Source organism: Lepidochelys kempii, chromosome 9 (assembly GCF_965140285.1).
Source record: "Lepidochelys kempii isolate rLepKem1 chromosome 9, rLepKem1.hap1, whole genome shotgun sequence".
In the NCBI taxonomy this organism is placed as follows: domain Eukaryota; kingdom Metazoa; phylum Chordata; order Testudines; family Cheloniidae; genus Lepidochelys; species Lepidochelys kempii.
The window spans coordinates 56,977,713-57,003,956 of NC_136388.1; the positions used below are offsets into that span (position 1 = coordinate 56,977,713).

At 46.0% G+C, this 26,244-nt stretch overlaps 1 protein-coding gene across 1 annotated transcript in view; it reads left to right on the forward strand.

Annotated features, from left to right (window-relative positions):
• ZNF185 (zinc finger protein 185 with LIM domain) overlaps nt 1-26,244 on the forward strand; it is a 130,985-nt gene that overhangs the window by 55,839 nt on the left and 48,902 nt on the right. The window contains exons 6-18 of the mRNA XM_073360542.1: nt 187-258; nt 1,352-1,432; nt 2,083-2,163; nt 7,970-8,053; nt 9,268-9,306; nt 10,192-10,273; nt 13,821-13,900; nt 14,538-14,618; nt 16,538-16,621; nt 17,800-17,883; nt 22,689-22,784; nt 23,513-23,611; nt 24,852-24,947. Coding sequence (XP_073216643.1) covers nt 187-258; nt 1,352-1,432; nt 2,083-2,163; nt 7,970-8,053; nt 9,268-9,306; nt 10,192-10,273; nt 13,821-13,900; nt 14,538-14,618; nt 16,538-16,621; nt 17,800-17,883; nt 22,689-22,784; nt 23,513-23,611; nt 24,852-24,947 — 1,059 coding nt within the window. The remainder of the gene's footprint in view (nt 1-186; nt 259-1,351; nt 1,433-2,082; nt 2,164-7,969; nt 8,054-9,267; nt 9,307-10,191; nt 10,274-13,820; nt 13,901-14,537; nt 14,619-16,537; nt 16,622-17,799; nt 17,884-22,688; nt 22,785-23,512; nt 23,612-24,851; nt 24,948-26,244) is intronic.

The following is a 26,244-nucleotide window of genomic DNA, read 5'->3' on the forward strand; positions in this document are numbered from 1 at the left end:
AGGTGATGAGAGCCCTGCAATCTATGAGGAAAATTTGCAGCTTAATAGATTTGATGGAAAGAGATTTGGTGTCCACTTTAGCATGGTTCTCTCCTCTAGGGCCTTTCTCGATGTCTCCCTCAGCCTTTCTGTAATCTTCGTTCTAAGATGGCCCTGAACCTAACTACAGTTCTCCTCTTCCTATAGGGGTGTGTTCACCAGGACTATTGAAAAGACGTCGCCCGAGAGCACCTTCTATTCCAATGGCACGCAGAAAAGGTTTGTCTGATCCTATTCTTCATACAAGACCTACTTGGGGTTTTGGAATATTCTGCATACACTGGTGCCCAGTCTTTGATTTCATACAGTGCCTGTAGAGTCCCACAGATCTCCATTAAACTCTGGCAGAGCTACTCCAACCACAATCCAGAATCCAGAGATGATGAAGCTTCTAACAAACTAGAGAGAGACTTGGACCCAACCCGCTGCACTTGAAGCACATTCAAAACTCCAAACTCAGATTCCAATTCTGTGGCTTCATGCCATCTTTAAACTGAACCAGTTGTGGTGCATAGTGGAAAGGTTCAGCTTGGCCCCCCATTGACCTCTGAGAAGGCAGCCGGACGTTGTCTGAGAAGGCAGCCGGAAGTGGGAGTGTTCTGGGTGTGCCCTCATTTTTTATCTTGGGATAGCTTGGCCCAGAAATCATGTGCTGATTAGAGCTTTTTGGAGTGGGTAGGAACCTTGAGAAAATGTCCATGCTGGTTTCATTCAATAATCATTGTAACAAACCTAATCACAAAAATAACAAAAACATTTTATAACAATGATGATGTTGTTGTTTATTTTTGAAACCTGGAGTGGATGGTGGTCACCCCCAACTTGCCACTAGCATTACACGGCCCTGGCATCAGGAGTACTTGTGGGGTGGAGAGTTGCAAGCTAGCATAGCCAATCCTGAGTCTTCCCCGTGGCAGGATGATTTACGGCTTCTTTGCCACCTTGGCACACCCATGCATTTCCCCCTTTAAGGTCCAGTGGATGATGCTAGAGAGAGCAGTTTTACAAGATGTGTGTCTCTCTCTCCTTGTAACAAGATAGGGTTGTGTGATGGAGGGGGATTCCAAACCCAGTAATGACAGTTTTCAGGAGCCCTTGGGAAACTACTGGGCCCTCATATCTCAGCCCAGGACAGCTCACAAGGACAATGTGCTGGCCATACTTTGGCTAAAGTAATCAGCATGATCCATTAGGTCATCCTTTTTACCCTTCTCTTGTGAAACATTCTTGAATCTGCATGGGAGGGAGGCTGGCGGGAGGGCAAGAGGTCACAAGTGCCACATTAATGGAAGTGACTGTGTGTTATCTGCAGTGCTGCAGCTCAGGCTAAGAGTTCCAGCCTCCCCCGCTTCTCCTCCGGATACAAGATGACAACTGAGGATTATAAGAAACTGTGAGTGTACTGAGAGGAGCAATGCACTGCTCATCGAACTGCAGGGCCTCGCCTGGTGCAATCGCCTGCGTGATGGAGCCACCTGCTCAGCCAGGCTGATCTCTCGGCTTGCTGAGCATTCCATTGCCCTTCATTTTAAAAGAAGTTACTGCGTGGAGCTTCCTTCTGCATGGGGTGAATTTTGTCCTTAGTAAATCCAGTTGGGACAGGAGCCAGAAGCCTCCAAACTACCACAAGTGGTGCTTGCTTTGCTGTATCTGTGGCCTGTCTGAAAGCAAGAAATACAGAAATCTCGTGTCTGGGCCTGCTGCCAGGCCACTTCCTGACTTTTCTGATCAAAGCAGGTTCTGGCTGAGCATTCAGCATTATCATCTGCTTAAGCCCTGTAAATCAGAAAACCTGGACAGGGATATGTTTTCACCATGGTGCATGGAAAATAAAAGTGCCTCTCCCATAAATGAGGGTGAGGATTCCAGTGCCCTCCTTTAGGTGCTGCACTGACGTCTACACTTAAGTCATCTCATCATCTGTGCTCACCTGGCTAAGGCTGCTCCAAAGTCTGTTATTCAGCGCCCATTGCTTTAAATGCTTTTATGACTAGGTATGAAAACAAAGCCATTAACATAGCTCTCCCCTTCTCTTGGATTCAGGGCTCCATTCAATGTCAGGCAAATATCAGTGGACTCAGATGAAGAGAAACCAGCTTTTTCCCCAGATGAACATAAGAAGAGGTACAAACTGCTGCAGTCAATATCTTTCCATGCAGGGGTTGTGGGGATTCAAAGGACACAACAGAAAGTATCTTTTCATCTTATCTACCAGCATCATGTGGGTCAGGTTTATGAAAACTTTAGCTGAGCCAGTCAGAATAATAATGCATTTCTATAGAGAGAGCATCAATGCCCCCAGGCCTCTGGGCTCCTAACAAAATATAATTAAAAGCCTGACGTGATTCAAAATGACAGCACGGCCCAATTAATTTCCTAGAGAGTGAGAGGTGGAGGGGAACCCATCAGCTACATACAGTTTATGTGACTGGATGGAAAAAATGGTGTAAAGACTTAGAAATATCCTGGGAGTAAAGTGAGCAAGCTGTTTTCTGTAGCCAGACCCGAGCTCCAGAATTCTAAGTCTGGACATTTTTGCATTTGGATCTAAATCCAGATCTGAACTTCCATAGCTCAGGCCCAGCTCTACCTTTCACATCACTTCCTCTGTAAGGCAGGACTTCCTGGAACACTGCCTCAGAAGCAGCCAATCAGAGTTCCTGACACTTGAAATAATATTTTCAGAACTACCCTTTTCTGGCACGGGTCTTTTGGAATGGAAACATATATTTTGACAGACTTGTTGAAAATCTCTGGGTAAGGATAAAAGGGGTAAAAAACAATTGTGATGTCATGGTATGGGTCTACTACAGACCACCTAACCAAGAAGAAATGGATGAGGCTTTTTTTAAACAACTAACAAAATCTTCCAAAGCACAGGACTTGGTGGTAATGGGGGACTTCAACTATTCAGGCATCAACTAACACAGATTATCCAACAAGTTCTTGGAATGTATTGGAGACATTTTTTTATTTCAGAAGGTGGAGGAAGCTACTAGGGGAGAGGCTATTCTAAATCTGATTTTGACAAATAGGGAGAAACTGGTTGAGAATTTGAAAGTGGAAGGCAGCTTGGGTGAAAGGAACCATGAAATGGTAGAGTTCATGATTATAAGGAATGGTAGGAAGGAGAACAGCAAAATAAAGACAATGAATTTCAAGAAGGTGGACTTTAGCAAATTCAGGAGTTGGTAGGTAAGATCCCATAGGAAGCAAGTCTAAGGGGAAAACAATTGAAGACAGTTGGCAGTTTTTCAGAGACATTATTAAGGGCACAAAAGCAAACTAACCCACTGCATAGGAAAGATAGGAAGTATGGCAAGAGACCACCTGGTTTAACCAGAAGATCTTCAATGATCTTAAACTTAAAAAAGAGTCCTACAAAAAGTGGAAACTCGGTCAAATTTCACAGGATGAATATAAACAAATAACACAAGTAGGTAGGGACAAAATTAGAAATGCCAAGGCATAAAACAAGATCAAACTAGCTAGAGACATAAATGGTAACAAGAAAACATTCCACATTAGAAGAAAGAGGAAGACCAAGGACAGGGTAGGCCTGTTACTCAATGAGGGGGACAAACAATAACAGAAAATGTGGATATGGCAGAGGTGCTTAATGATTTCTTTGTTTCGGTTTTCACCAAGAAGGTTAGTGGTGATTGGACATCTAACATAGTGAATGTCAGTGAAAATGAGGTAGGATCAGAGGTTAAAATAGGAAAGAACAAGTTAAAAATTACTTAGATGTCTTCAAATCACGAGGACCTGATGAAATGCATCCTAGACTACTCCAGGAGCTGACTGAGGAGATATCTGAGCCATTCGTGATTATCTTTGAAAAGTCATGGAAGATGGGAGACATTCCAGAAGACTGGAAAGGGGCAAATACAGTGCCCATCTATAAAAAGGGAAATAAAGACAAACCAAGGAATTACTGACCAGTCAGCTTAACTTCTGTGCCCAGAAAGTTAATAAAGCAAATAATTAAGCAATCAATTTGCAAACATCTAGAAAATAATAAGGTGGTAAGTAACAGCATGGATTAGTGAAGAACAAATTGTGTCATATCAACCTGATAGCTTTCTTTCAAAGGGTAACAAGCCTTGTGGATGGGGGGAAGCGGTAGACGTATCTTGACTTTAGTAAAGTTTTTGATACTATCTCACATGACTTTCTCATAAATAAATTATGGAAATGGAACCTAGATGGAGCTATTATAAGGTGGGTGCATAACTGGTTGGAAAACCATTCCCAGAGAGTAGTTATCAGTGGTTCACAGTCATGCTGGAAGGGCATAATGAGTGGGGTCCTGCAGGGATCAGTTCTCTGGCCAGTTCTGTTCAATATCTTCATCAATGATTTAAATAATGTCATAGAGAGTACACTTATAAAATGTTTGTGGATTATACCAGGATGGGAGAGATTGCAAGTGCTTTCGAGGACAGGACTATAATTCAAAATGATCTGGACAAACTGGAGAAATGGTCTGAAGTAAATAGGATGAAATTCATAAGGACAAATGCAGAGTACTCCACTTAGGAAGGAACAATCAGTTGCACACATACAAAATGGGAAATTACTGGCTAGGAAGGAGTACTACGGAAAGGGATCTTGGGGTCATAGTTGACCACAAACTAAATATGAGTCAACAGTGTAACACTGCTGCAAAAAAAAAAAAAGCGAACATCATTCTGGGATGTATTAGCAGTAGTGTTGTAAGCAAGACACAAAAAAGTAATTCTTCTGCTCTACTCTGTGCTGATTAGTCCTCAACTGTAGTATTGTGTTTAGTTCTGGGTGCCACATTTCAGGAAAGATGTGGACAAATTGGAGAAAGTCCAGAGAAGAGTAACAAAACTGATTAAAGGTCTAGAAAACATGACCTCTGAGAGAAGATTGAAAAAATTGGGTTTGTTTAGTCTGGAAAAGAGAAGAGTGAGAGGGGACATGATAACTAAACTGGGAGGAGTGGTAGATATGCTGGAGGGGAGGGATAGGATACAGAAGGACCTAGACAAATTGGAGGATTGGGCCAAAAGAAATCTGATGAGGTTCAATAAGGATAAGTGCAGGGTCCTGCATTTAGGACGGAAGAACCCAATGCACAGCTACAGACTAGGGACCGAATGGCTAGGCAGCAGTTCTGCGGAAAAGGACCTAGGGGTGACAGTGGACAAGAAGCTGGATATGAGTCAGCAGTGTGCCCTTGTTGCCAAGAAGGCCAATGGCATTTTGGGATGTATAAGTAGGGGCATAGCGAGCAGATCGAGGGACGTGATCGTTCCCCTCTATTCGACATTGGTGAGGCCTCATCTGGAGTACTGTGTCCAGTTTTGGGCCCCACACTTCAAGAAGGATGTGGATAAATTGGAGAGAGTCCAGCGAAGGGCAACAAAAATGATTAGGGGTCTGGAACACATGAGTTATGAGGAGAGGCTGAGGGAGCTGGGATTGTTTAGCCTGCAGAAGAGAAGAATGAGGGGGGGATTTGATAGCTGCTTTCAACTACCTGAAAGGGGGTTCCAAAGAGGATGGCTCTAGACTGTTCTCAATGGTAGCAGATGACAGAACGAGGAGTAATGGTCTCAAGTTGCAGTGGGGGAGGTTCAGATTGGATATTAGGAAAAGCTTTTTCACTAAGAGGGTGGTGAAACACTGGAATGCGTTACCTAGGGAGGTGGTAGAATCTCCTTCCTTAGAGGTTTTTAAGGTCAGGCTTGACAAAGCCCTGGCTGGGATGATTTAACTGGGAATTGGTCCTGCTTTGAGCAGGGGGTTGGACTAGATGACCTTCTGGGGTCCCTTCCAACCCTGATATTCTATGATTCTATGATTCTAACAGTTTTCAAGTGCATAAAAGGTTGTTACAAGGAGGAGGGAGAAAATTTTTTCTTCCTAACCTTTGAGGATAGGATAAGAAGCAAAGGGATTCAATTGCAGCAATGGAAGTTTAGGTTGGACATTAGGAAAAACTTCCTAACTGTCAGAGTGGTTAAGCACTGGAATAAATTGCCTAGGGAGGTTGTGGAATCTTCATCATTGAGGATTTTAAAGAGCAGGTTGGACAAACACCTTTCAGGGATGGTCTAGATAATACTTAGTCCTGCCATGAGTGCAGGGGACTGGACTAGATGACCTCTTGAGGTCCCTTCCAGCTCTATGATTCTTTGATTTTGCCCACATTCCACTGTGTGCAAAAAACTGAGGTTGGCATCACCCTATCCACATTTAGTGGTACCAAAATCTTCAAATGAATCTGTATAGACACAACTGGTCCATTCAGCAATCCAGCTGTGAAGCCCAGGCTCCACACTCTGTATTTGCCCTATTTTATTATGTACCATATTGCAACCTTTCATTGCCTTTGGACAGTAATCTCCTTGACCTAGGGAATCTATTGTGTGCTTGGCACATTTCACCCATTGCCCAGAGCTACGTACATGCCTGGTACAGTATAAATAGTATGAAGGCGGGAATTGATACCTGGCCACCACAGTGATGGGTACAGAATAAATGGACAGATAGGCCATTGTTACTACCCTTGGCTCTTGCTTGATTTATGCTCTTTCCAGTGGAGTCTGATAAAAGTCTTCAGTGACTCATTCACCTCTAGCCCCCTACTGTCTCAGTCTTCTGCCTCCCAGCTTCATCATTGGAACGTGCTTTCTTTACTCCTGAGGGCATTCTGTGCCAAAAAAAAATAAAAATTCTGTGCCCAATATTTTAAAATTCTGCAAAATTTTGCAAATTTCATTTGTCAAATAAATGTGGAGGCTCCAGCACAGGGCACTGGCTGTACAGAGGTGGGAGATGACTGTACATCTCCCCCTCCCACTCCCGGGACATGGACTTAGCGATAAGGCTGCACCCAAACCTGACACAGTGCAAAGACTGGACCTGCCCCAGAAACACCACAAAGCCCTGCCCCTCCGTGCCAGGTGCATCAGGTATGGGCAGGCAGGATCCAAGTGTGGAGGAGCTTAGTGTGGGGGGAATTCAGGTGTGGGTTGAGAGGGTTCTGTGTGGGGCAATCTGGGTGCAAGCGGCTCAGTGGGGGATCTGAGTGCGGGCAGGGATCTGGATGCACAGGGGCTTGCTGGGGGGTTCTGGATGCAATGGTAATGGGACTCTGTGGGAGGATCCAGGTGAAGGTGGTTAGAGCTCAGCAGTGGGATCTGAGTGTGCAGGGGATAGAGCTCAGGAGGGGGGGTCTGGGTGTGGGAGGCTCAGTGCAGGGAGCCAGATGCTGGGGGAGTGGGGCTTTGTAGGGTTGGGATCCAGGTGCAGCCGGTTGGAGCTTGGTAGGTTGGGGATCTGGGTGTGGGTGGCTCATCAGCGTGGTCCAGGTACAGGGGGGAGCGGGACTCTTTGGGGGGGTTCTGGGTGCAGTGTGGGTGAGGCTCGGTGGGAGGGTTTGGGTATGAGGGGGTCAGAATGCATGGGGGTTGGATGGATGGGGGATCAGCTCCCTGCACAGTGATCTCCACCCCTGCAACTGAGGAATGATGGGTGCAGGAACAGCTGAGAGTGGGGGTAGGGGGGAGTTTGCAGAGCTTCCTACAGCCGGGGTGAGAAATCTGGGGTACGGTCTGACATGGCCCTGGATGCCATGCAGGGCAGAGGAAGTTCTGTTCTCCCCAGCCCAGCCGAGACTAGCAGCTGAGCCCGGCACAGGGAAGGAGCCACCAGCCATATCTTACCCATTCCTGCCCATACCCCACAGTGATTTACCTCTCTGTTGGCTGCCCTGGGCACCCGAAACATACTGCTGGGGAGGGTCGCATGACTGCTTTTGTGGCTTCCCTTTGCTTCCCTATCAGAAAGTCATTTTTCTGCGGGGAAACAAAGAAATCTGCAGGGGACATAAATTCTTTGTCTGTGCAGTGGCGTAGAATTCCCCCAGGAGTATCTCTTCCTTCTCTTCCAGGACAGAGGCAGCCAACAGTGTACTGAGGCGCACAGCCAGCAGGGAGCGCTCTTACGTCCTCTCTGCTGCCAAGAAAAGCAATGGGTGAGTCTCATGGGAGGGGTAAACAGAAATTGAAACTATTAGCAGATGTTTCACAGGGACTTATGAGCCTGATCCATTGAAGGCAATATGAGTCTTTCCATTGGCATCTATTGGCTTTGAATCAAGTCCTAACTGAGAAAAGTCCAAGGAACTGCAGAACTGGGCATATCCATTGAAGGACTTTTGAAGTGTTTCCCATCCGAGAGGGAAAGGAGCAGAAGGAAAGAAAAACAGCCTGAAATCTTTGAAAAAATGATTCCTAACTCTCTAGAACCCACAACTAAGATGCATATTTTCAGGCCTGGCTGCTCAGAACATCCCAAACACCTGTTTTCTCCATCCCAGCTTTATTGCACCAAGGAGAGAGGGGACAGGGGCAGAAGGGGCTTGCAAACATTAGTATGGGCCAAAGAATCTTCCACAAAGAAATTGGATTCCAAGCAGGATTTGCATCCAGTTTAGATAAGCTCCTTGGGGCAGGGACTATCTTTTACCATATGTTATGAGGCCCCCCACATCTCAGCTGCAGCTCCAGTAACAGGAGAAGTGTAAGTATGCAGAGATATTGCTGGTGTAAGAAGCTCCTCTATCCAACTCTTCCCTGGGGGTTGTAAAGGTCAGTTCCACTGGTCAAAATAAGATTGATCTCCCAGGAGAAGTGACTGCAATTTTTGCAGCTTAAAGGGCATCTTTTCCCCTCTTGGTCTAACTTGGGGTGGCACAATGAGGCGGCAGAGAGGCTGGCAATGCCTGTGAGGGAATGGGAGAAGCAAGGAGGGAATGTGCCACAGCAGTGACATAAAGTGGTGTAATTTACACAAGGGTAATAAGATAGTGTACCTTGCACTGATTTGGAATTCAGCTGGTGTGCAAAACAAATGCCGTATATGTGGCAAGAAGGCAGAAGGATTTTGTGTGTAACAAGAAAAAAACTACTAAAAGGAAGGTGTAAAATATGAGGGGGTGACTTTATTTTACACCTTCTTATCAGATGCTTTTCCTGCTTTCGCCCCCTAGGTGTGTAAGTTACACTGGTTTTGTATACCCACTCACTGCTAGATCTGTGCAAACAGCATTACATGGCCCTATATGCAAAATAGCATCCCCCTTCAGTTCTCTGTCGAATTTGTCTCAGCGCCTCCCATTAGAACTGCTCCTATGCCAGGTTTGCTCACTGGCTTCATGCAATCTTTGCCCTTGTATCTCCTTTACAGAAGCCCAACACAAGAAGTACCACCCTTCATTGCCAAGAGGTGAGTCATTGGCTCTGTGCCCCAAAATTACAGTAGAGCTCCCATTCTATGATACCATCTCAGTGTAGTGGATTCTATTAAGGGCTAGGGTTTGGAGTTTCCATCTGGTGTGAAATTGTAGGCTGGGAAAATGCCTAGATAGGCTGGACCCATCTGTTTGGGCTGACTTATACTGACACTGGAAAGCTCCTAGTGGGATGAACATGGCAACTTAGGCTATATCTACAATGGCCCTTTTGTCATAAAACTTTTTTCACTCAGGGGTGTGAAAAAACACCCCCCTGAACAACAAAAGTTTTAACGACGAAAAGCACAGGAGTGGACAGGACTTGGTTAGCAGAAGCTGCTCTCAGCGCTGAAGCTGCCACTCCTCATTGGAGATGGCTTTATTTTGTTGCCAGGAGACAAAGTGGCTGTACAGCACACCTCACAACGGTGCGGCTGCAGTGGCAGAGCCACGCCGTTGCAAGGTGTGCAGTGTAGACATAGCCCTAGACACTGAACTGGAAGATGACAACCGTGGATTGTCAGGAATCGTGGAATTGTGGTTGGGAGATCATGGGGATCCACTTCCCTTCCTCCTCCAGAAGAGATTGGCCCCTACAATCAGGGCCACCACTGGGCTTTTAACTTCCTGAGCAGTCAGTCCCACACAGAGAAAGGCTATTGAGGTGAGGGTAAGGGCTTGCTTCACTCAGCCAGTTAACAACATATTCATTGTTAAGTCCAGCTGTGGACTCCAGGGACAGAAACAAAGTTTGACCCTAAGACGAACAGAGAAAAATTCTACAGCATGAGGGGAGATGAAATAAAATGTTTGAACAAGTGTGTGTGCACGTGTGTGTAATGATGTGATGTTTGTGTTTTTATTTTTCATCCTGAAAGCGTTGAGATTGAGGAGGAAGGAGGACTGCACATGAAGAATCAGACCCTTCCGGCTTCATCAAGGTTTGGTCTTGGTGGCAAAAGATAATGTCCCTGCCTCTGGATTACTCTGTGTGTGTTTAGGATGAGGTCCATTTTCCAGCTTGTCTTCCTGCGTGACACTGAAGATAGTTGCTGGTGAAAGGTGACAGTCTTTCTGACCACAGTTGATGATGGAGGGTCCCCTCCCACAAGAAGCAGGGCAAGGATGGCTAGGGCTGGAGATGGGACACTAGGCAGGGTAGGCCAGAGTTCTGAGGTGGCCCTGAGCATTCTCTCTCTCAGGTGGTTGACTGGCTCACATGGTCAGGGTCTAACTGGCCACCATATGTGGAGTTGGGAAGGAATTCTCCCCCAGATCAGATCGGCAGTGACCTTGGGTGGGTTTTGCCTTCCTGTGCTCTGCAGGGGTGCAGGTCACTTGCCAGGATTATCTGGATATCTCTCACTTCATCATTTCTCTGCCAATGCCGGGTTTTGGGCTCTGATGCACCTCAGTCCCTTCTATTCTCTGCCTGTGGCACATAATAGTCTAGTCTCCTGTGGTCTCCTGTACTTTGGTCTCATTTTGGGTTTAGTGTGTGGGTGCTGGGTGGTGCTGGTGGCCTGTGTTCTATGGGAGGTTAGACTAGATGATCTTGTGGGCCCTTCTGGCCTTAAATTCTGTTACATCCTTGGCCATCCCTGCTGAAGAGGGGAGGGGCCAAAAAAACCAGGTCAACTAATTCTAGGGGACAAAAGTGCAGGGGTGGGAATGGGGCCAAAGGGAGTGAAGGAGCCATGCTGATAGGCCTGGAGACTGATGGCCTGTGTGACCAACTATAGTGTGGGGGAGGAGCAATGCAAGCTTCCTCCAAAACACCACTGCTTCTCTCTTGCCTTAAAGGTGAGGGGAGTTCAACCTCTATTGCCCATTTAGTCTTGATGTCATTTCAATGGGGAGCTCATATGCCACAATGATAAGCATGGTGTAAATTCCTAGAGAGACAGAACAAGCTAAGAAGCCAGTGCTAGTTCTGACGGGCTCACCTATCCATTGAACAGCCATCAGATGGTAACGATTTCCCTAAATTAGGAGCCTTGGCTGGATGAACTGATTCAGCTACTTAGCTAATTATTTCCAGTCCACTAAGCCAACTGTCCCGTCTTGTTGGATTTTAAATTAAATTAATCTACCTTGACAATGGTAGCATAATTTCGGTCTGACCTCCAGGACTAGAGCCATGTATTAGTTTTCAATTGATTGTTACTGCAGTGGTAAATGTCACCCTACTTTCTGAAGAAGAGCACTGTGTAAGCTCAAAAGCTTGTCTATCTCACCAACAGAACTTGGTCCAGTAAAGATATTACTTCCCCCACTTTGTGTCTCTAGTATTCTTGGGCCAACACGGCTACAACAACACTGCATACTCTAACTTCAAGCATCCAGCAAACTGGACGTCCCACTGAAAGCCCACCATTGTATAGAAAGGATCGTTATCATAGTAAATGGGCCACTGCACTCTTATCTTGGCACCTGAGGCCCATGACCAGCTCCATCCAATTTAAAGGAGGTGCAGTGACAGCCCCCTGCAATCTGTGTTGACTGGAAAAGTGTTGGCTGTGCTGCTGGGCTTCAGAGGAGGTGGGAAGAGTGAAAGAGTTGTGGAAGGGGAGACACACCTGTCCTCAGAGGGAAAAATCCTGGTGATTTCCCCATGGCTTCTTCCAGTTTAGCATTCAGCTGTCACCTTCCACTTGAACAGCGGGGTTGGTGCCAGATACCAGTATTATTGGTATTTCTGCTGTTCTTAAGACTAGTGGCCACACACAGCAGAGAATCCAGTAGCCAGAGCCTCTCTGGCTAGAGGACTTTGTCTTCTGGGATGAAGTAGTTGCATCACAAAACTGTGATGTATTCTCATGACAATAAGATCCAGGACCATAGCTGGAGTTTCTTTGGGAAATGTTTCTCTCTCTCTTCTCCCCATCCCAATTTTTTTTCCCAAGGAAAATTATATTTTTTTATTTTAAATGTATTGGATTTTCATCTAAACATTTTTTGGTTTTCATTTTTCAGTGAAAACCCCAAACATTTCAGTGACATTTCACAGACATTTTTCATGAAAAAGACTGTTTAATGTAAAAAGCCATTTTCAATTAGTAAAACATTTAGGCAGAATTTTTTTTGACCATCCCTAGTCACAGCATCAAGACTCAGGTGTATTGATGCAACATCACAACATGGTGACATTTACATCTTTATCTCTCTAACTTGGCTCTTATTCTGAGACCTATTACTGTACCATATCAGTCCCAATATAATGTGGGGTAAACAAAAAATTGGGGGCAGTGATGTGAAAGTGAACTTAGAGAGGTTTCAGAGTAGCAGCCGTGTTAGTCTGTATTCGCAAAAAGAAAAGGAGGACTTGTGGCACCTTAGAGACTAACCAATTTATTAGAGCATGAGCTTTCGTGAGCTACAGCATACATATGCATCCGATGAAGTGAGCTGTAGCTCCCGAAAGCTCATGCTCAAATAAATGGGTTAGTCTCTAAGGTGCCACAAGTCCTCCTAGTCTTTTTTTGAACTTAGAGATGTGTGGGATTGTCATGTCCTATGGGTAACACTATTTGTCCTATAGGGGAATGTGGTCTGTTCATCACTTACGTGCACTCCTCCTTACACAATATGTACGAATGGAAATTTCCCTTCATTGGTAGTGGTTATAATGATATTTACATTTATACAATTATAATAAGTATCTCAAAGCATGTTACCAACATTAATTAATGAAGCCTTCCAATACACCTTGTTTCAGTCGCAGCATCACAAGCTCTTCCTACGTTGGGGTGGGAGACTTAAGGAGGGCACTACTAACTCTTGCACACTGGAAGGCGCTGTACTGCCAGTTAAGGAGTAAAGGGTTTATTATCAGACAAATGCTGCATGTTGTTTGCGAATAGGTTGGCTTTTCCCCACATGTTCTCCAACAGGGGGCAGCACCTCTTCAAAAATTTGGCCTATGTACAAAGTCATTTTTGGGTAGGGAAGGGAATACACGCACACAGGGCACAGTAGACTGTATGCATGCATATACTGTGCAGCTGTTCGACGTGCTCCTGCCAGTTATTGGCACTCTGAGGCCTCGACCACAAAGTCCCCATTGTGCTAGGTGCTAGACAGACCCTGTGTTAAAAAGTTCACAGTCACAAGTGTGAGGGAATCCTTGCACAGAGCCCCATTGATGTCAGTAACTTCAGTGAGCCCTGCATGGGTGCAGATGTCTGCCCATGAGCGTTGCATTGCAGTCTTGAGGCCTTGAAATGGCTATTAAACTGTCATTGGTGAGCCTGGTGATGGTGCCATCAGGAAGGGTCCACAAGACCTGGGTTCAAAGCCCTGCTCTACCACAGACTTCCTGTGTGAGTTTAGATAGGTCACTTGGCCTCCTCAGTTCCCTATCTGTACAGTGGTGCTAATAGGGCTGCCCTGCCTCCCAGGGGGTTGTGAAGATAACTACAGTAGACTGGCAGATGCTCAGATACTCTGGTCATGATGGCCAGATAAGTACCTTAAATAGATATTGCATTATTATTCTTTTATTGCCAGTATCAATGGGGTGAGAAAGAGACCAACTGGGTCTTCCTGGAGTAAGCCAAAGCCAATGACTGCTGTTTCCACCACAAGGTAAGAGGAGTGGTACTGATGGTGCTCACATGGGAAACCTGTCTGTCCCTTTACCCTACCCTGGTGTGTGTTGCCCCTTGAACTTATTTGAAAGGTAAAGTGAAGCAGTCTTGCCAAGCACAGTCCCTCTGTGCAGGAGGCACTTTCACCATATTAGGGGAGGGAGCATTAAATATGGTAATCTGCTGTCTTCTGGAATACACAGCTGCAAAAAAATTCAGCTGCAAGAATTCAGAGTCAAACTGGCCAAAAGCCCAAAAGGAGTTTAATGAAAAAATTTGTATTTGTCTTTGTTGCAAAGTGTTTGGAATGGAACCGTTTTCATTTTTTTCAAAAATGGTCACCATTTTTTTACATTCCCGATGTTTTTATCAAAAATGTTATCGAAATTGTTATTGACCATTTTCAATGTAATTGAAAAACAAGCGCTTTGGTAAATGATATTTTTTAAAAAATGTTCTCAATTAAACACAGTTTTTTCTGCAAATAATGGAACATTTTGCCCACAACAGTTAAAAATGTTGGGGGGGGGCTGTTTTTTTGATGGGGAAAAAAACCTTTTTGATAACAAATTTTGACCAGCTTAGTCGTGAGCTAGTTTGCTCATTGAGCACATTTTTCTTTGCTGTCTTCGCAGCTTTGACACAGACAGTAAGAGCCAAGCCACCAGATCCTGGAGTGAAAGCACATCACAGATCTCCAGTTACACTGAAATCAGGTGCAGTGCATGAGTTCTAAGTTTTTCAAACCTCCCGGGTGGCCATAATATATGGCTGCTGAGACAAACCACCACTGGGGCTGTTTCTTCTTAGTGATGCTTACTTGTATCTGGGCCATGTGATTGTTTTCCTAGAATCATAGAAATGTAGGGCTGGAAGGGACCCTGAGAAGTCATCTAGCCCAGTCCCCTGCTGTGAGGCAGGACCAAGTAAACCTAGACTATCCCTGTTGGGTCCAATCTGTTCTTAAAAACCTCCAATGATGGGGATTCCACAACCTCCCTTAGAAGCCTATGAGCCCTGAGAGTTAGAAAGTTTTTCCTAATATCTAACCTATATCTCCCTTGCTGCAGATTAAACCCATTACTTCTTGTCCTACCTTCAGTGGTCATGGAGAAAACTGATCACAGTCCTCTTTATAACAGCCCTTATCTCAATACTAAACATGCTGAGTTGTTTTAACCTTTCCCTATAGATCAGGTTTTCTAAACATTTTATCTGTTTTGTTGCTGTCTCTGGACTCTCAACATTTGTCCACACCTTTCTTAAAGTGTTTCATCCAAAACTGGACCCAGTACTCCACCTGAGGCCTCACCCAGTGCTGAGTAGAGCGGGACAGTTACCTCCAATGTCTTACATATAACACTCTTGTGAATACACCCCAGAGTGATATTAGCCCTTTCTGCAGCTGCATCCCAACACTGACTAATGGATGCAGTGCAGTCATTGAACAGTCCCCACCATAGCACTGATGCTTCAGTGCTACAAATAAAGCTGAGGAGGCTTCTTCTATTTTATGACAGAGTTAACATTTAGACTGAAATTTGCCCTGTTTGGTGTCAGTCTCAGAAAGGGAAGATAGCTGCCAGCATCCAGCTTCCGGTTACCTGATTTTCAGAGGTTCTGAATCACAAGTCTGTGGGGACTGGCTGTTCAGCACCTCTGAACAGCACCCACTTTCTGACAGCTAGGGTATCAGCAGAGTAAAATGTAGAGCCTTATTTCCTGAGCTAAGCAATATTTCATTTTAACCCAGTCCCTGCACTGTATATATTACAACCCACCACATTCCCTCACCTCCCTGGCAGTAGCATTTCTCCTCTGTCCCCCAGCCCCAGCCCTAGCTAATTTTTATTGCATTTTGCCTGCCAAAATGGTGAAGACAGACAGACCGCAAATGGCAAGTCCTGGTCTGAAATCAAGTCACAGCATGGGAAGAGGTAATAAGTCACGAAGGACTGGCTGTGCTGCTTGACAGAGAGCATAAGCCTTCTTTTCATTCAGAAGAGTATTGGTCAGTGATTGCAGACAATCTGAGAGTCACGGTCACAGGCCAGTCTCCGAGCACATCACCTGCTGCCTGAGTTGTGCCTTATCATGTTTTCCACTGGTCCTTCCCTGCCCCAACAGAGTCTACCATGTGTCCCAGTCCCCAAGGAACTCCTCTGTCCATTCCTTACTTTTCTTAGTGGGCTCCCAACTGCCCCCAGCAAGCTGTGCACCTGCCAATCACAATTTGAGTTTGAAGCACTGTGGCTCCCTCGAATGCTGCACCAGAGCCCGGGCACAAAAGTAGCTAAAAAGCCAGACAAAGAGCTTCCCAGGTAACGTCATGCACACACTCTAAACTCACATAATCACTGTGAAGTGTCGAGACCACTTGCAATGAACATCAGGAACACTTGAGCTCCATTTTGATTTCTGTGGGAAGAGGGGAAGTGATCCGATCCAGAAGAACAGTTTATTCAGTATTTCTGAAGTGTTCCTTGCACTGCTGCAGGGAGCAGACCTTCACTCCATGTGCACACATTTCTATCGGGGATGGAGTGTTCAGTGCAGCGCAGGGTGTCTTGGAAAGTAGGGGGACATTCACACTTTGTCTTGTGTTTTATTAATTATTGTTTATTGTGATTATCAGTGACAAAGTGGATGAGGAGAAGCCTGTTGAGACTTCTCCAGCTGAAGCAACAACAACCAAACCCACTCTGGCTACGGGCAAAAGGTAGAGTTGCTGCAGAGTTTGTTACATGAAATAAGCCTGCATGCGAGCGGGTGCTCCCAACTCATATGTACTTTGCGTGGCAGGAGGTGCCATTTGCTATGCTATTGGCTTCACTAGCTCCACTGAAGAAGGGGTGGTTCCTCTCAGTATTGAGAAAGACTCTGTTCTGCCCAGTGAGCAAGCAGTGAGGCCCTTAGTTTGTTCTACCCAAGAGTAGATGGGGGCTGATATCCTTCCCATATTCAGATCTCCTCTGCCCCTAATCTCAGTTATACCCACCAGTCCAGCTGAGAAGGCTTGCTACCCATTTCTTTTATACAGACCTCCTCTGGCCTAGGTTATACTGTTTGTCTATTTCAGAGATCCTTCTGTCCTTTCCTCAGGTTCAGACTTCCATGGGTGGAAGAAACTCATTTGCTTACTATGTCCCATGTTAGTGGAGCTCTCTTCCCTCTCATGTTCACTGCTCAGAGTTTGTTTGCTATGTTTGGTTGGATCAGAACAGGCTTCAGACCTATTTATTTGGCCTTTCCTTTTAAATTCTGTCTTCCTTTGTTATATGGGACTTCAATAACTGTAGAGGGCTTGGATGTACCAAATGAATTTGTGGTAGCATGTCTGGTTAATTGCAACTTTCTTTCTATATTTAATCAGTGAAGAAAGAGTTATAAATGCGCCCAAGCCAATGCCTCAGAGTGAAATAAAATTGAGAGCCACCTCCTCTCCAGAGAAAAGGTAGAGTTCAGACGGTGTTGATGTTCCCTTAGTCAAGGTCCATGAATATATCCCTGTGTCTCATTATTGCAGCGAATGTATGATCCTAGAGCACTGGCCATGGTGGGAGTTATCTGACATGGCCACTCCTACCTGTGCAATCATTCAGTGTGTGAGATAGTCTCCCAAAAGACAGAAGGGATCACTGTTGCTTGAGCTAGGCAGGGCAAAGAGTGAAGAAAGATTACACTGTAGGGAACAATTCGCAGAGTGAGAAAATAGACACAGCAGCTGAACAGGTTCATGGTGGCTCTGATTTATATGATTAGCTTGAGCAGAGTGGGCTATCCTCCAGAATATTTCTGTTTTTTCCTATGCACCCCTGTATTATATTTCCATAAGTTATATTAGGCTACAGTACAAGTATTACATATCAAGTCTTACTTTTGGTTTTTTGTTACTAGTGACAAATCAGTTAAAGAGGAGCATGACCTGATCTCCTGGGATGAATCGGTTCCAAAAGCCACCACCATTTCCACAGGGGAAAGGTAGAGTCCATATGAAACACCTTCCCTCCTCCTGCCGTGAAATGAGGGTTGTGCAGAGAGTGAAATAGATGCTGTCTGTCTCTGCCTGTTGGGTGTTCCCTTTAGCTGTCCTTGTGCCTGCAGTGCAAGAGCCCTCTGATGAAAGGTTAGTATAGTAAATCAGGCTTAGTCCAGGAGACAGGCAGTAAAAGGCGCTGTAACCAGGTGTCACCGAGTCACTGGGCCAGTGCTCTGGAACTACTCCATATGAAGCCAGTCAGGACTCTGGTGTGGCATGCCTTCTCTCTCTGAGCATACTGTTTCCAGGGCAAGAAGGGTACACAGCTTCGACCTTCCTGGGTCTGACCCCAGAGCATTCAGCATCCCCTTTCACACCGTGCATTTCCCACAGTGAGTCCACCCGTGCGGGACTCCTGGGGAAGCCAGCGGGCCCTGCACCCCAACTCCACAGTCAGAACTGACTCTCAGCCAGCCAGTAAAATAGAACGTTTATTATTCGACAGGAACACAGCGTAGAAATCAGTGACTTCTCCCCCTCTTCCAGTCCAACACAGCAGACTGCCAGCTTCCCCCTCTTCCAGTCCAACACAGCAGACTGCCAGCTTCCAGCCATCCGACCTCAGACAGCCCCATTGCTCCTCTTCCTTCTTTTTGGTCTCACTTCCTGGGTAGAGTCACCTGGTTGTCACCTGGTTGCATCCCCCTCCTGGGTCTCAGGTTATGAAGGGCACCGGTCATAGTATAGGTGCAGGCAGCTAGAGCAGCCTCACCTGCCCGAGAGGTCCTAGCCAAAGTCACACACTCCTATTCCCACTACCGAGGTATTGGTGCAGCACACAGGGAAACTGAGGCACACACAGTATACATGCAAAACAGTAAAACTCACATAGGCTCAACAGTAAAACTCACATGCAACATAACAAGGGAAAATCCCCACTTCATCACACCAGGAAAATGGGGCAGCCTGATGTGAAGGTAGCATAGCAAGTGGCTAAATGTCTCTTCTACCCCTGGAGCACATTCTTTTCAGAAGTAGCTGTTGTGGGTGTTCTCCCCACATCTCTAATGAAAGCTGCCTACCACTGCCCTCTTTACCTTCAGCATAAGATCAGTGATGTAGCACTCATTTATATAGCTCATTTCATCTAGCAGGATCTCAAATCAGGTTTGACTGTTGACCTGATTCACGTGTGCTGGAGAAAGAGAGGAGAGGAAAATGCAAATTGAAGCCCCTGCAATAGTGTTACCTTGAGAATTCACCCTGAGGGAGGACAGTGGTGTTTAAGACATTGCATGCCCTAGAAGTTTCCCCTCTTCCTTTTCCTCTCTCTCTGCCCTCCCCTGATTCCCCCTTTCACCTCAGAAGACTACTCATTTGTATAGTTTCCACCTTTAGGAGAAACAGCTGCCAGCTCCAGCTCTCAGCAGCCTACTAGACCAGAGCAGCAACCTCCTTTCTCCAGGCCTGGCAGCTACAACACTCTTGAAGGGGTAGACATCTCCTCTCAGCACAGCAAAGGGGATTAACCCCTTTCTTGCTCAGCCAGAGATGGGGCACATATACTCCATCACACTTCCCTCCTTGCCTAAAGGTTGTGTCTAGCTCAGGTGGGAGGCAGGTTGGTGATGCAGTGTGTGATGGAAGCTTGCAGTGAGGCTTCCTGTGCTGTGGATAAATTGATTGCCAAATCAGCCTCTTTCACCAGCTGCAAAGTCATAGAATCATAGAAGATTAGGGTTGGAAGAGACCTCAGGGGGTCATCTAGTCCAACCCCCTGCTTAAAGCAGGACCAACATCAACTAAATCATCCCAGCCAAGGCTTTGTCAAGCCGGGCCTTAAAAACCTCTAAGGATGGAGATTCCACTACCTCCCTAGGTAATCCATTCCAGTGCTTCACCATCCTCCTAGTGAAATAGTGTTTCCTAATATCCAGCCTAGACCTCCCCCACTGTAACTTGAGACCATTGCTCCTTGTTCTGTCATTTGCCACCACTGAGAACAGCCGAGCTCCATCCTCTTTGGGACCCCCCTTCAGGTAGTTGAAGACTGCTATCAAATCCCCCCCTCACTCTTCTCTTCTGCAGACTAAACAAGCCCAGTTCCCTCAGCCTCTCCTCGTTAGTCATGTACCCCAGCCTCCTAATCATTTTTGTTACCCTCCGCTGGACTCTCTCCAATTTGTCCACATCCTTCCTGAAGTTGGCGACCCCAAACTGGATGTAATACTCCATATATGACCTCGCCAGTGCCGAATAGAATAGAGGGAAATAATCACTTCCCTAGATCTGCTGCAATGCTCCTACTAATGCAGCCAATATGCCATTGGCCTTCTTGGCAACAAGGGCAGGCACACTGTTGACTTATATCCAGTTTCTTGGCCACTGTAATCCACAGGTCCTTTTCTGCAGAACTGCCACTTAGCCAGTTGGCCCCCAGCCGGTAGCAGTGCATGATATTCTTCAGTCCTAAGTGCAGGACTCTGCACTTGTCCTTGTTGAGCCTCATCAGCTTTCTTTTGGCCCAATCCTCCAATTTGTCTAGGTCACTCTGGACCTTATCCCTACCCTCCAGCATTTCTATCTCTCCCCCAAGCTTAGTGTAATCCACGCACTTGCTGAAGGTGCAATCCATCTCATCATCCAGATGTTAATGAAGAAGGTGAATAAAAGCGGTCCCAGGACCGACCCCTGGGGCACTCCACTTGCTGGCAAAAATACTGTGGGAGACCGTATCAAAAGCTTTGCTAAAGTCAAGGTATATCATGTTCACTGCTTTCCCCGTATCCACAGTGTCAGTTATCTCATCATAGAAGGCAATCAGGTTGGTCAGGCATGACTTGCCCTTGGTGAATACATGTTGACTGTTTGTGGTCACCTTCCTCTCCTCCAAGTGCTTCAAAATGGATTCCTTGAGGTCTCACTCCATGATTTTTCTGGGGACTGAGGTGAGGCTGATCAGTCTGTAGTTTCCTGGATTCTCCTTCTTCCCTTTTCAAAGATGGGCACTATATATGCCTTTTTCCAATTTTCCGGGACCTCCCTCGATTGCCATGAGTTTTCAGAGATAATGGCCAATGGCTCTGCAATCACATCAGTCAACTCCTTCAGCATCCTTGGTTGCATTGCATTCATCCCCATGGACTTATGCATATCCAGCTTTTCTAAATAGTCCTTCACCTTTTGTTTCACTACTGAGGGCTGCTCACCTCCTCCTCATCCTGTGCTGCCCAGTGCAGCTGTCTGGGAGCTGACCTTGTCTGTGAAGACCGAGGCAAAAAAAGCATTGAGTACGTCAGCTTTTTCCACACCATCTGTCACTATGTTGCCTCCCCCATTCAGTAAGGATCCCATGCTTTCCCTGACCACCTTCTTGTTGCTAACATACCTGTAGAAACCCTTCTTGTTACCCTTCACGTCCCTTGCTAGCTGCAACTCCAGTTGTGCCTTGGCCTTCCTGATTACACCCCTGCACACTCTAGCAATATTTTTATACTCCTCTCTAGTCATCTGTCCACATTTCCACTTCTTGTAAGCTTCCTTTTTGAGTTTAAGCTCACCAAAGATTTCACTGTTACGGTTGCCTGCCAAATTTGCTATTCTTGCTGCACTTCGGGATGGATTGTTCCTGCGCCCTCAATAAGGCTTTTTTAAAATACAGCCAGCTCTCCTGGACTCCTTGCCCTGTTCATATTAGCCTCCCAGGGGATCTTGCCCATCAGTTCCCTAAGGGAGTCTAAGTCTGCTTTTCTGAAGTCTAGGATCCTTATTTATCTACTCTCCTTTCTTCCTTTTTTCAGGATCCTGAACTCAACCATCTCATGGTCATTGCTTCCTAAGTTGCCACCCACTTTTACTTCCCCTACCAATTCTTCCCTGTTCGTAAGTAGCAGGTCAAGAGGAGCACGGCCCCTAGTCGGTTCCTCCAGCACTTGTACCAGGAAGTTGTCCCCAACACTCTCCAAAAACTTCCTGGATTGTCTGTGCACTGTGGTATTGCTCTCCCAGCAGATGTCAGGGTGATTGAAGTCCCCCATGAGAACAAGGGCCTGTCATCCTGAGATTTCGGTAAGCTGTCCGAAGAAAGTCTTGTCTACCTCATTTGTCTGATCCGGTGGTTGATAGCACACGCCTACCACAACATCACCCTTGTTGCTCTCGCCTCTAAACTTAACCCAAAGACTCTCAACAGGCTTTTCTCCTTGTAACAACTTTTTATGTATTTGAAAACTGTTATCATGTCCCCTCTTACTCTTCTCTTCTCCAGAATAAACAAACCCAATTTTTTCAGTCTTCTGTCAGAGGTCATGTTTTCTAGACTTTTAATCATTTTTGTTGCTCTTCTCTGGACTTTCTCCAAGTTGTCCACATCTTTCTTGAAATGTGGCACCCAGAACTGGACACAATACTACAGTTGAGGCCTAATCTACAAAGAGTAGAGTGGAAGAATTACTTCTCATGTCTTGTTTACAACACTCCTGCTAATACATCCCAGAATGATGTTCGCTTTTTTTGCAGCAGCGTTACACTGTTGACTCATATTTAGCTTGTGATCCCCCAGATCCCTTTCTGCAGTACTCCTTCCTAGGTAGTCATTTCCCATTTTGTATGTGTGCAACATACTAAATGGAGTACTTTGCATTTGTACTTATTGAATTTCATCCTATTTTCTTCAGACCATTTCTAGTGTTTTACACAGTGCAACCTTGTTGGTCTAGACAGTAATTCCACTGAATGCCCTTTATGAAGCACTTTAACAACACATATGAGCGAGTGAAGCAGTTTAATGAGTCTCCTCCTTTGGCAGGTCCAGCCCCCGATCTAGAGACATTCCTGCACAAACCACTGATGACAGATTCACAGCCCCTGGATATCTGGGTGATGCAGAATGTGACCCTAAAAGGTACGTGGGTGTTGCATTTAGTGGGGTTATCCAGGAAATCTGAGGACAAAGGGAAATCTAAAGGCCACTCCTCTCGGAAGGTACTCTTATTATAGCCATCAGCCCTGGAGTGTGAAATGATGAAAAGGACTGTGCAGAAGAGTGTAGATACCCCAGCTTGCAGGACGTAGGGTGAGCCCAAGGTGTATTTCACCTCAGCCTTTTCTGACAAGATTTGAACACTTGAGCTCTATTCTCTCGTCAATGCCATGTGCTCCGAGGGATTAGAACCGTTAGTTCTTAGCCAGTGTATATCCTAGTCACCATAAGATGCTGCAGAGGCAACAGAGGTGTTGAAGGACAACTGAAATATATAGACAGGTTTCAGAGTAGCAGCCGTGTTAGTCTGTATCCGCAAAAAGAAAAGGAGTACTTGTGACACCTTAGAGACTAACCAATTTATTTGAGCATATGCATGCATCCGATGAAGTGAGCTGTAGCTCACGAAAGCTTATGCTCAAATTAATTTGTTAGTCTCTAACGTGCCACAAGTACTCCTTTTCTTTTTGAAATATATAGAATGTCAGTGTCAGTAGGTTGGCACATTGAAATGCAATTGGGGCCCATGAAACAATCCCCACAGAAAGAGCCTTTGAACAATTGAACAGAGTCTTTCCTTTTTCTCAGCAAATAGAAGAGGTTTACATGTTGATTCAGGTGCCAGAGATGGGCTTTTCCTTCCTTACCAGATCTGTCCCAGGCTATGAGGAGGGACGCCCCACAAAAGAGGTCAGATATGAGAGTACCACAGCCACAAAGCACAAAGAGCCTGAACAGAATGTGACAAGGTAAGGCGTTAGGGGACACAACCATCATATTGCTCTGATGATGAATTCCTGAGCTATGTTCCGTTCCCCTTTTGTCTAAGGCTTTGGAAGTGCCTGTTGCTCACTAACCTCTAAGCGTCAAGCAGCTGCAGAACATCACAATTTGAAATTACCATGCCAGGTGCCAATTCCATCTATTCCCTGCAGGGGCCTCTGGCACTGCTGCACCTTGGTCCCTCCTTTTCTCTGCCTGTAGCACACAGTAGTTTGCTCTAATTCTGGATGTGCAGGTGCTATGTGGTGCTGGTGGCTTGTGACATACATGAGGTCAGACTAGATGATCTGCTGGTCCCTTCTGGCCTTAAACTTTATTACTTTACAATGTTCAGGGCAATTAGGCCAAACAATTCCAAACTCGCTGACAAGGGGTTTAATTTGAGTAATTAATATTCAGATGATATTCACTGAAAATCAAATCTCAGTGAACTGATCTAATATAGCCCAAGCTTCTTCCAATGTTCCCAAGATCTATCCATTGCATGTGTGTCTTCATGGGTACAATCCAGCCCTCAGAAATGCATGCAGGACTCTCACTGACTTCTGTAGACTTTGCACTTGTGTATAGTTGGGTGGAATAGAGCCTGTGCTAAGGGTCTCCTAACTCCAGCATAAAAGAGGCCAAGTAACAAAATAGTAATTTCTATAGCAACTCACACCCCTTAATTGTACATGAGTGAACTTAGCCTCACAACCCCCTCTCTTAGATAAGTAAATATGATTATCCCATGTTACAGATGAAGAAACAGAGGCAGAGCAACTAAAAGAGTCTTGCCAAAGGACAGACAGTGAATCAGTGGCAGAGCTATTAGAGGTGCATGTCTTCTCAGTCCCAGCATTGTGCCTTAATCATAAGACCTCATCCTTTCTTCCCAGTCTGACCCTGGGTGTTGACTTGATGTGCAGGTGCTGACCCTGGGTCAGACTCCATTGGCTATTGGTCTTCGCTTACAACTGTCAAGCCACTATTGCTGGGAGGAAAACTCATAGAATGCTGTACATCCCAGATTAATGGGTAGTGCGAAGAGGGGTTTAGCAAAAGGAGTTCTGTAGTCCACGTTTATTTTGCTTTGTCTATACTTCCCACACATTGCCATGTTCTGGAACAGATATTTCATAAAGGATCTAACCATTTCAGAATCTAATTCCATGAGCCAATCTCCAAGGCCCTTTGCACACTGGAATGACCCTCCTTCTTTGGTAGGTCCAGCCCTTCATCTGGAGTCAGCAGCGCTGTTACCCAAGAGGTCCGACACAAAGTTCCCATGCACCTGGATGATGAAGAATTTGACTTCAACAGGTGAGGGGGAGATGTGTGGTTTTTTTCGAGTGCTGTCCCTGTGGGTGCTCCACTTTAGGTGTTTGTGAGCCCCTGCACTTTTAGTCGGAGACTTTTAGTAGCAGTGCCTGGTTGGTTCGACAGTGAACTGACACTGTGCCACCAACCCCCACTCAGTTCCTTCTCTACTGCCCTTGGCTACAAGTGGGAGCAATCAGCAGCACCTCTTACTTTGTAGTTAATTAGTTACAGTCAGTTACTTAGTTTCCTTATTAGCAGCTATTTAGTTTGTTTCCCTTTTCTTTTCTCCTTGGTTTAAAAAAAAACAATAAATCCTCACAGCCAGGAACTTCAGAAAAACAGCCATTATGAGAGTGAAAGCCCGCCCCCAATGGGAATGCCCGGTTTGCTGGGCTCTCAGCGCCTTGCCTCCAGGCTTGGAGCGCCTGTCCTTGACAGCCACCCTCGTGTGTTTGCTGCCTGCGTGTGAGTGCCTCCAGCGCAGGCACTAACAGTGCTACATTGCCTCAGGCTCACAGAAAGGCAGGGAGTGGAGAGATCTCTGGGACCTGTGTCAGGGTATGAGGCTTGGGACCCTCCCCCCTCACTTCACCGGCCACGGCTTCAGATCGGAGTGCCCCGCTGGGCGTCACTTGAGGAAGCACCTGGGTCCCTACTGCAGGAATAAAAAAACCAAAACAAAACAAAAAAACCCACATCGGATAATAATAGCACCGGCTGTGCTGTCAGCACCAGGAGCTCGGGTGGCTGAGAGCTCCGGCACCGCTGCAGACAGAGACTTCGGGGAACGGCTCCGGCACGGGCACTGAGAGGAGGTTGGAGACCCGTGCCTCCACGCCACAAGCAACAGCCGCTCCGTGGGCAGCTATCCAGTTCCGGCACTGCCTATGTTGTCAGCACTGGGAGCCAAGGTGGTGGAAAACCCCAGCACGCCGGCTCCACTGGCTATGTCTACACTACGAAATTAGGTCAAATTTATAGAAGTCGGTTTTGTAGAAAGCGTTTTTATATGGTCAATTGTGTGTCCTCACACAAATGCTCTAAGTGCATTTAGTTGGCATTTAGTCAGCGGAGTGCATCGAGGCAACTGTCGACTTCCGGAGCGTTGCACTGTGGGTAGCTATCCCACAGTTCCCGCAGTCTCCACCACCCATTTGAATTCTGGGTAGAAATCCCAATGCCTGATGGGGCAAAAACATTGTCACGGGTGGTTCTGGGTACATATCGTCAGGCCCCCGTCCCTCCCTCCCCCTGTGAAAGCAACGGCAGACAATCGTTTCGCACCTTTTTTCCTGGG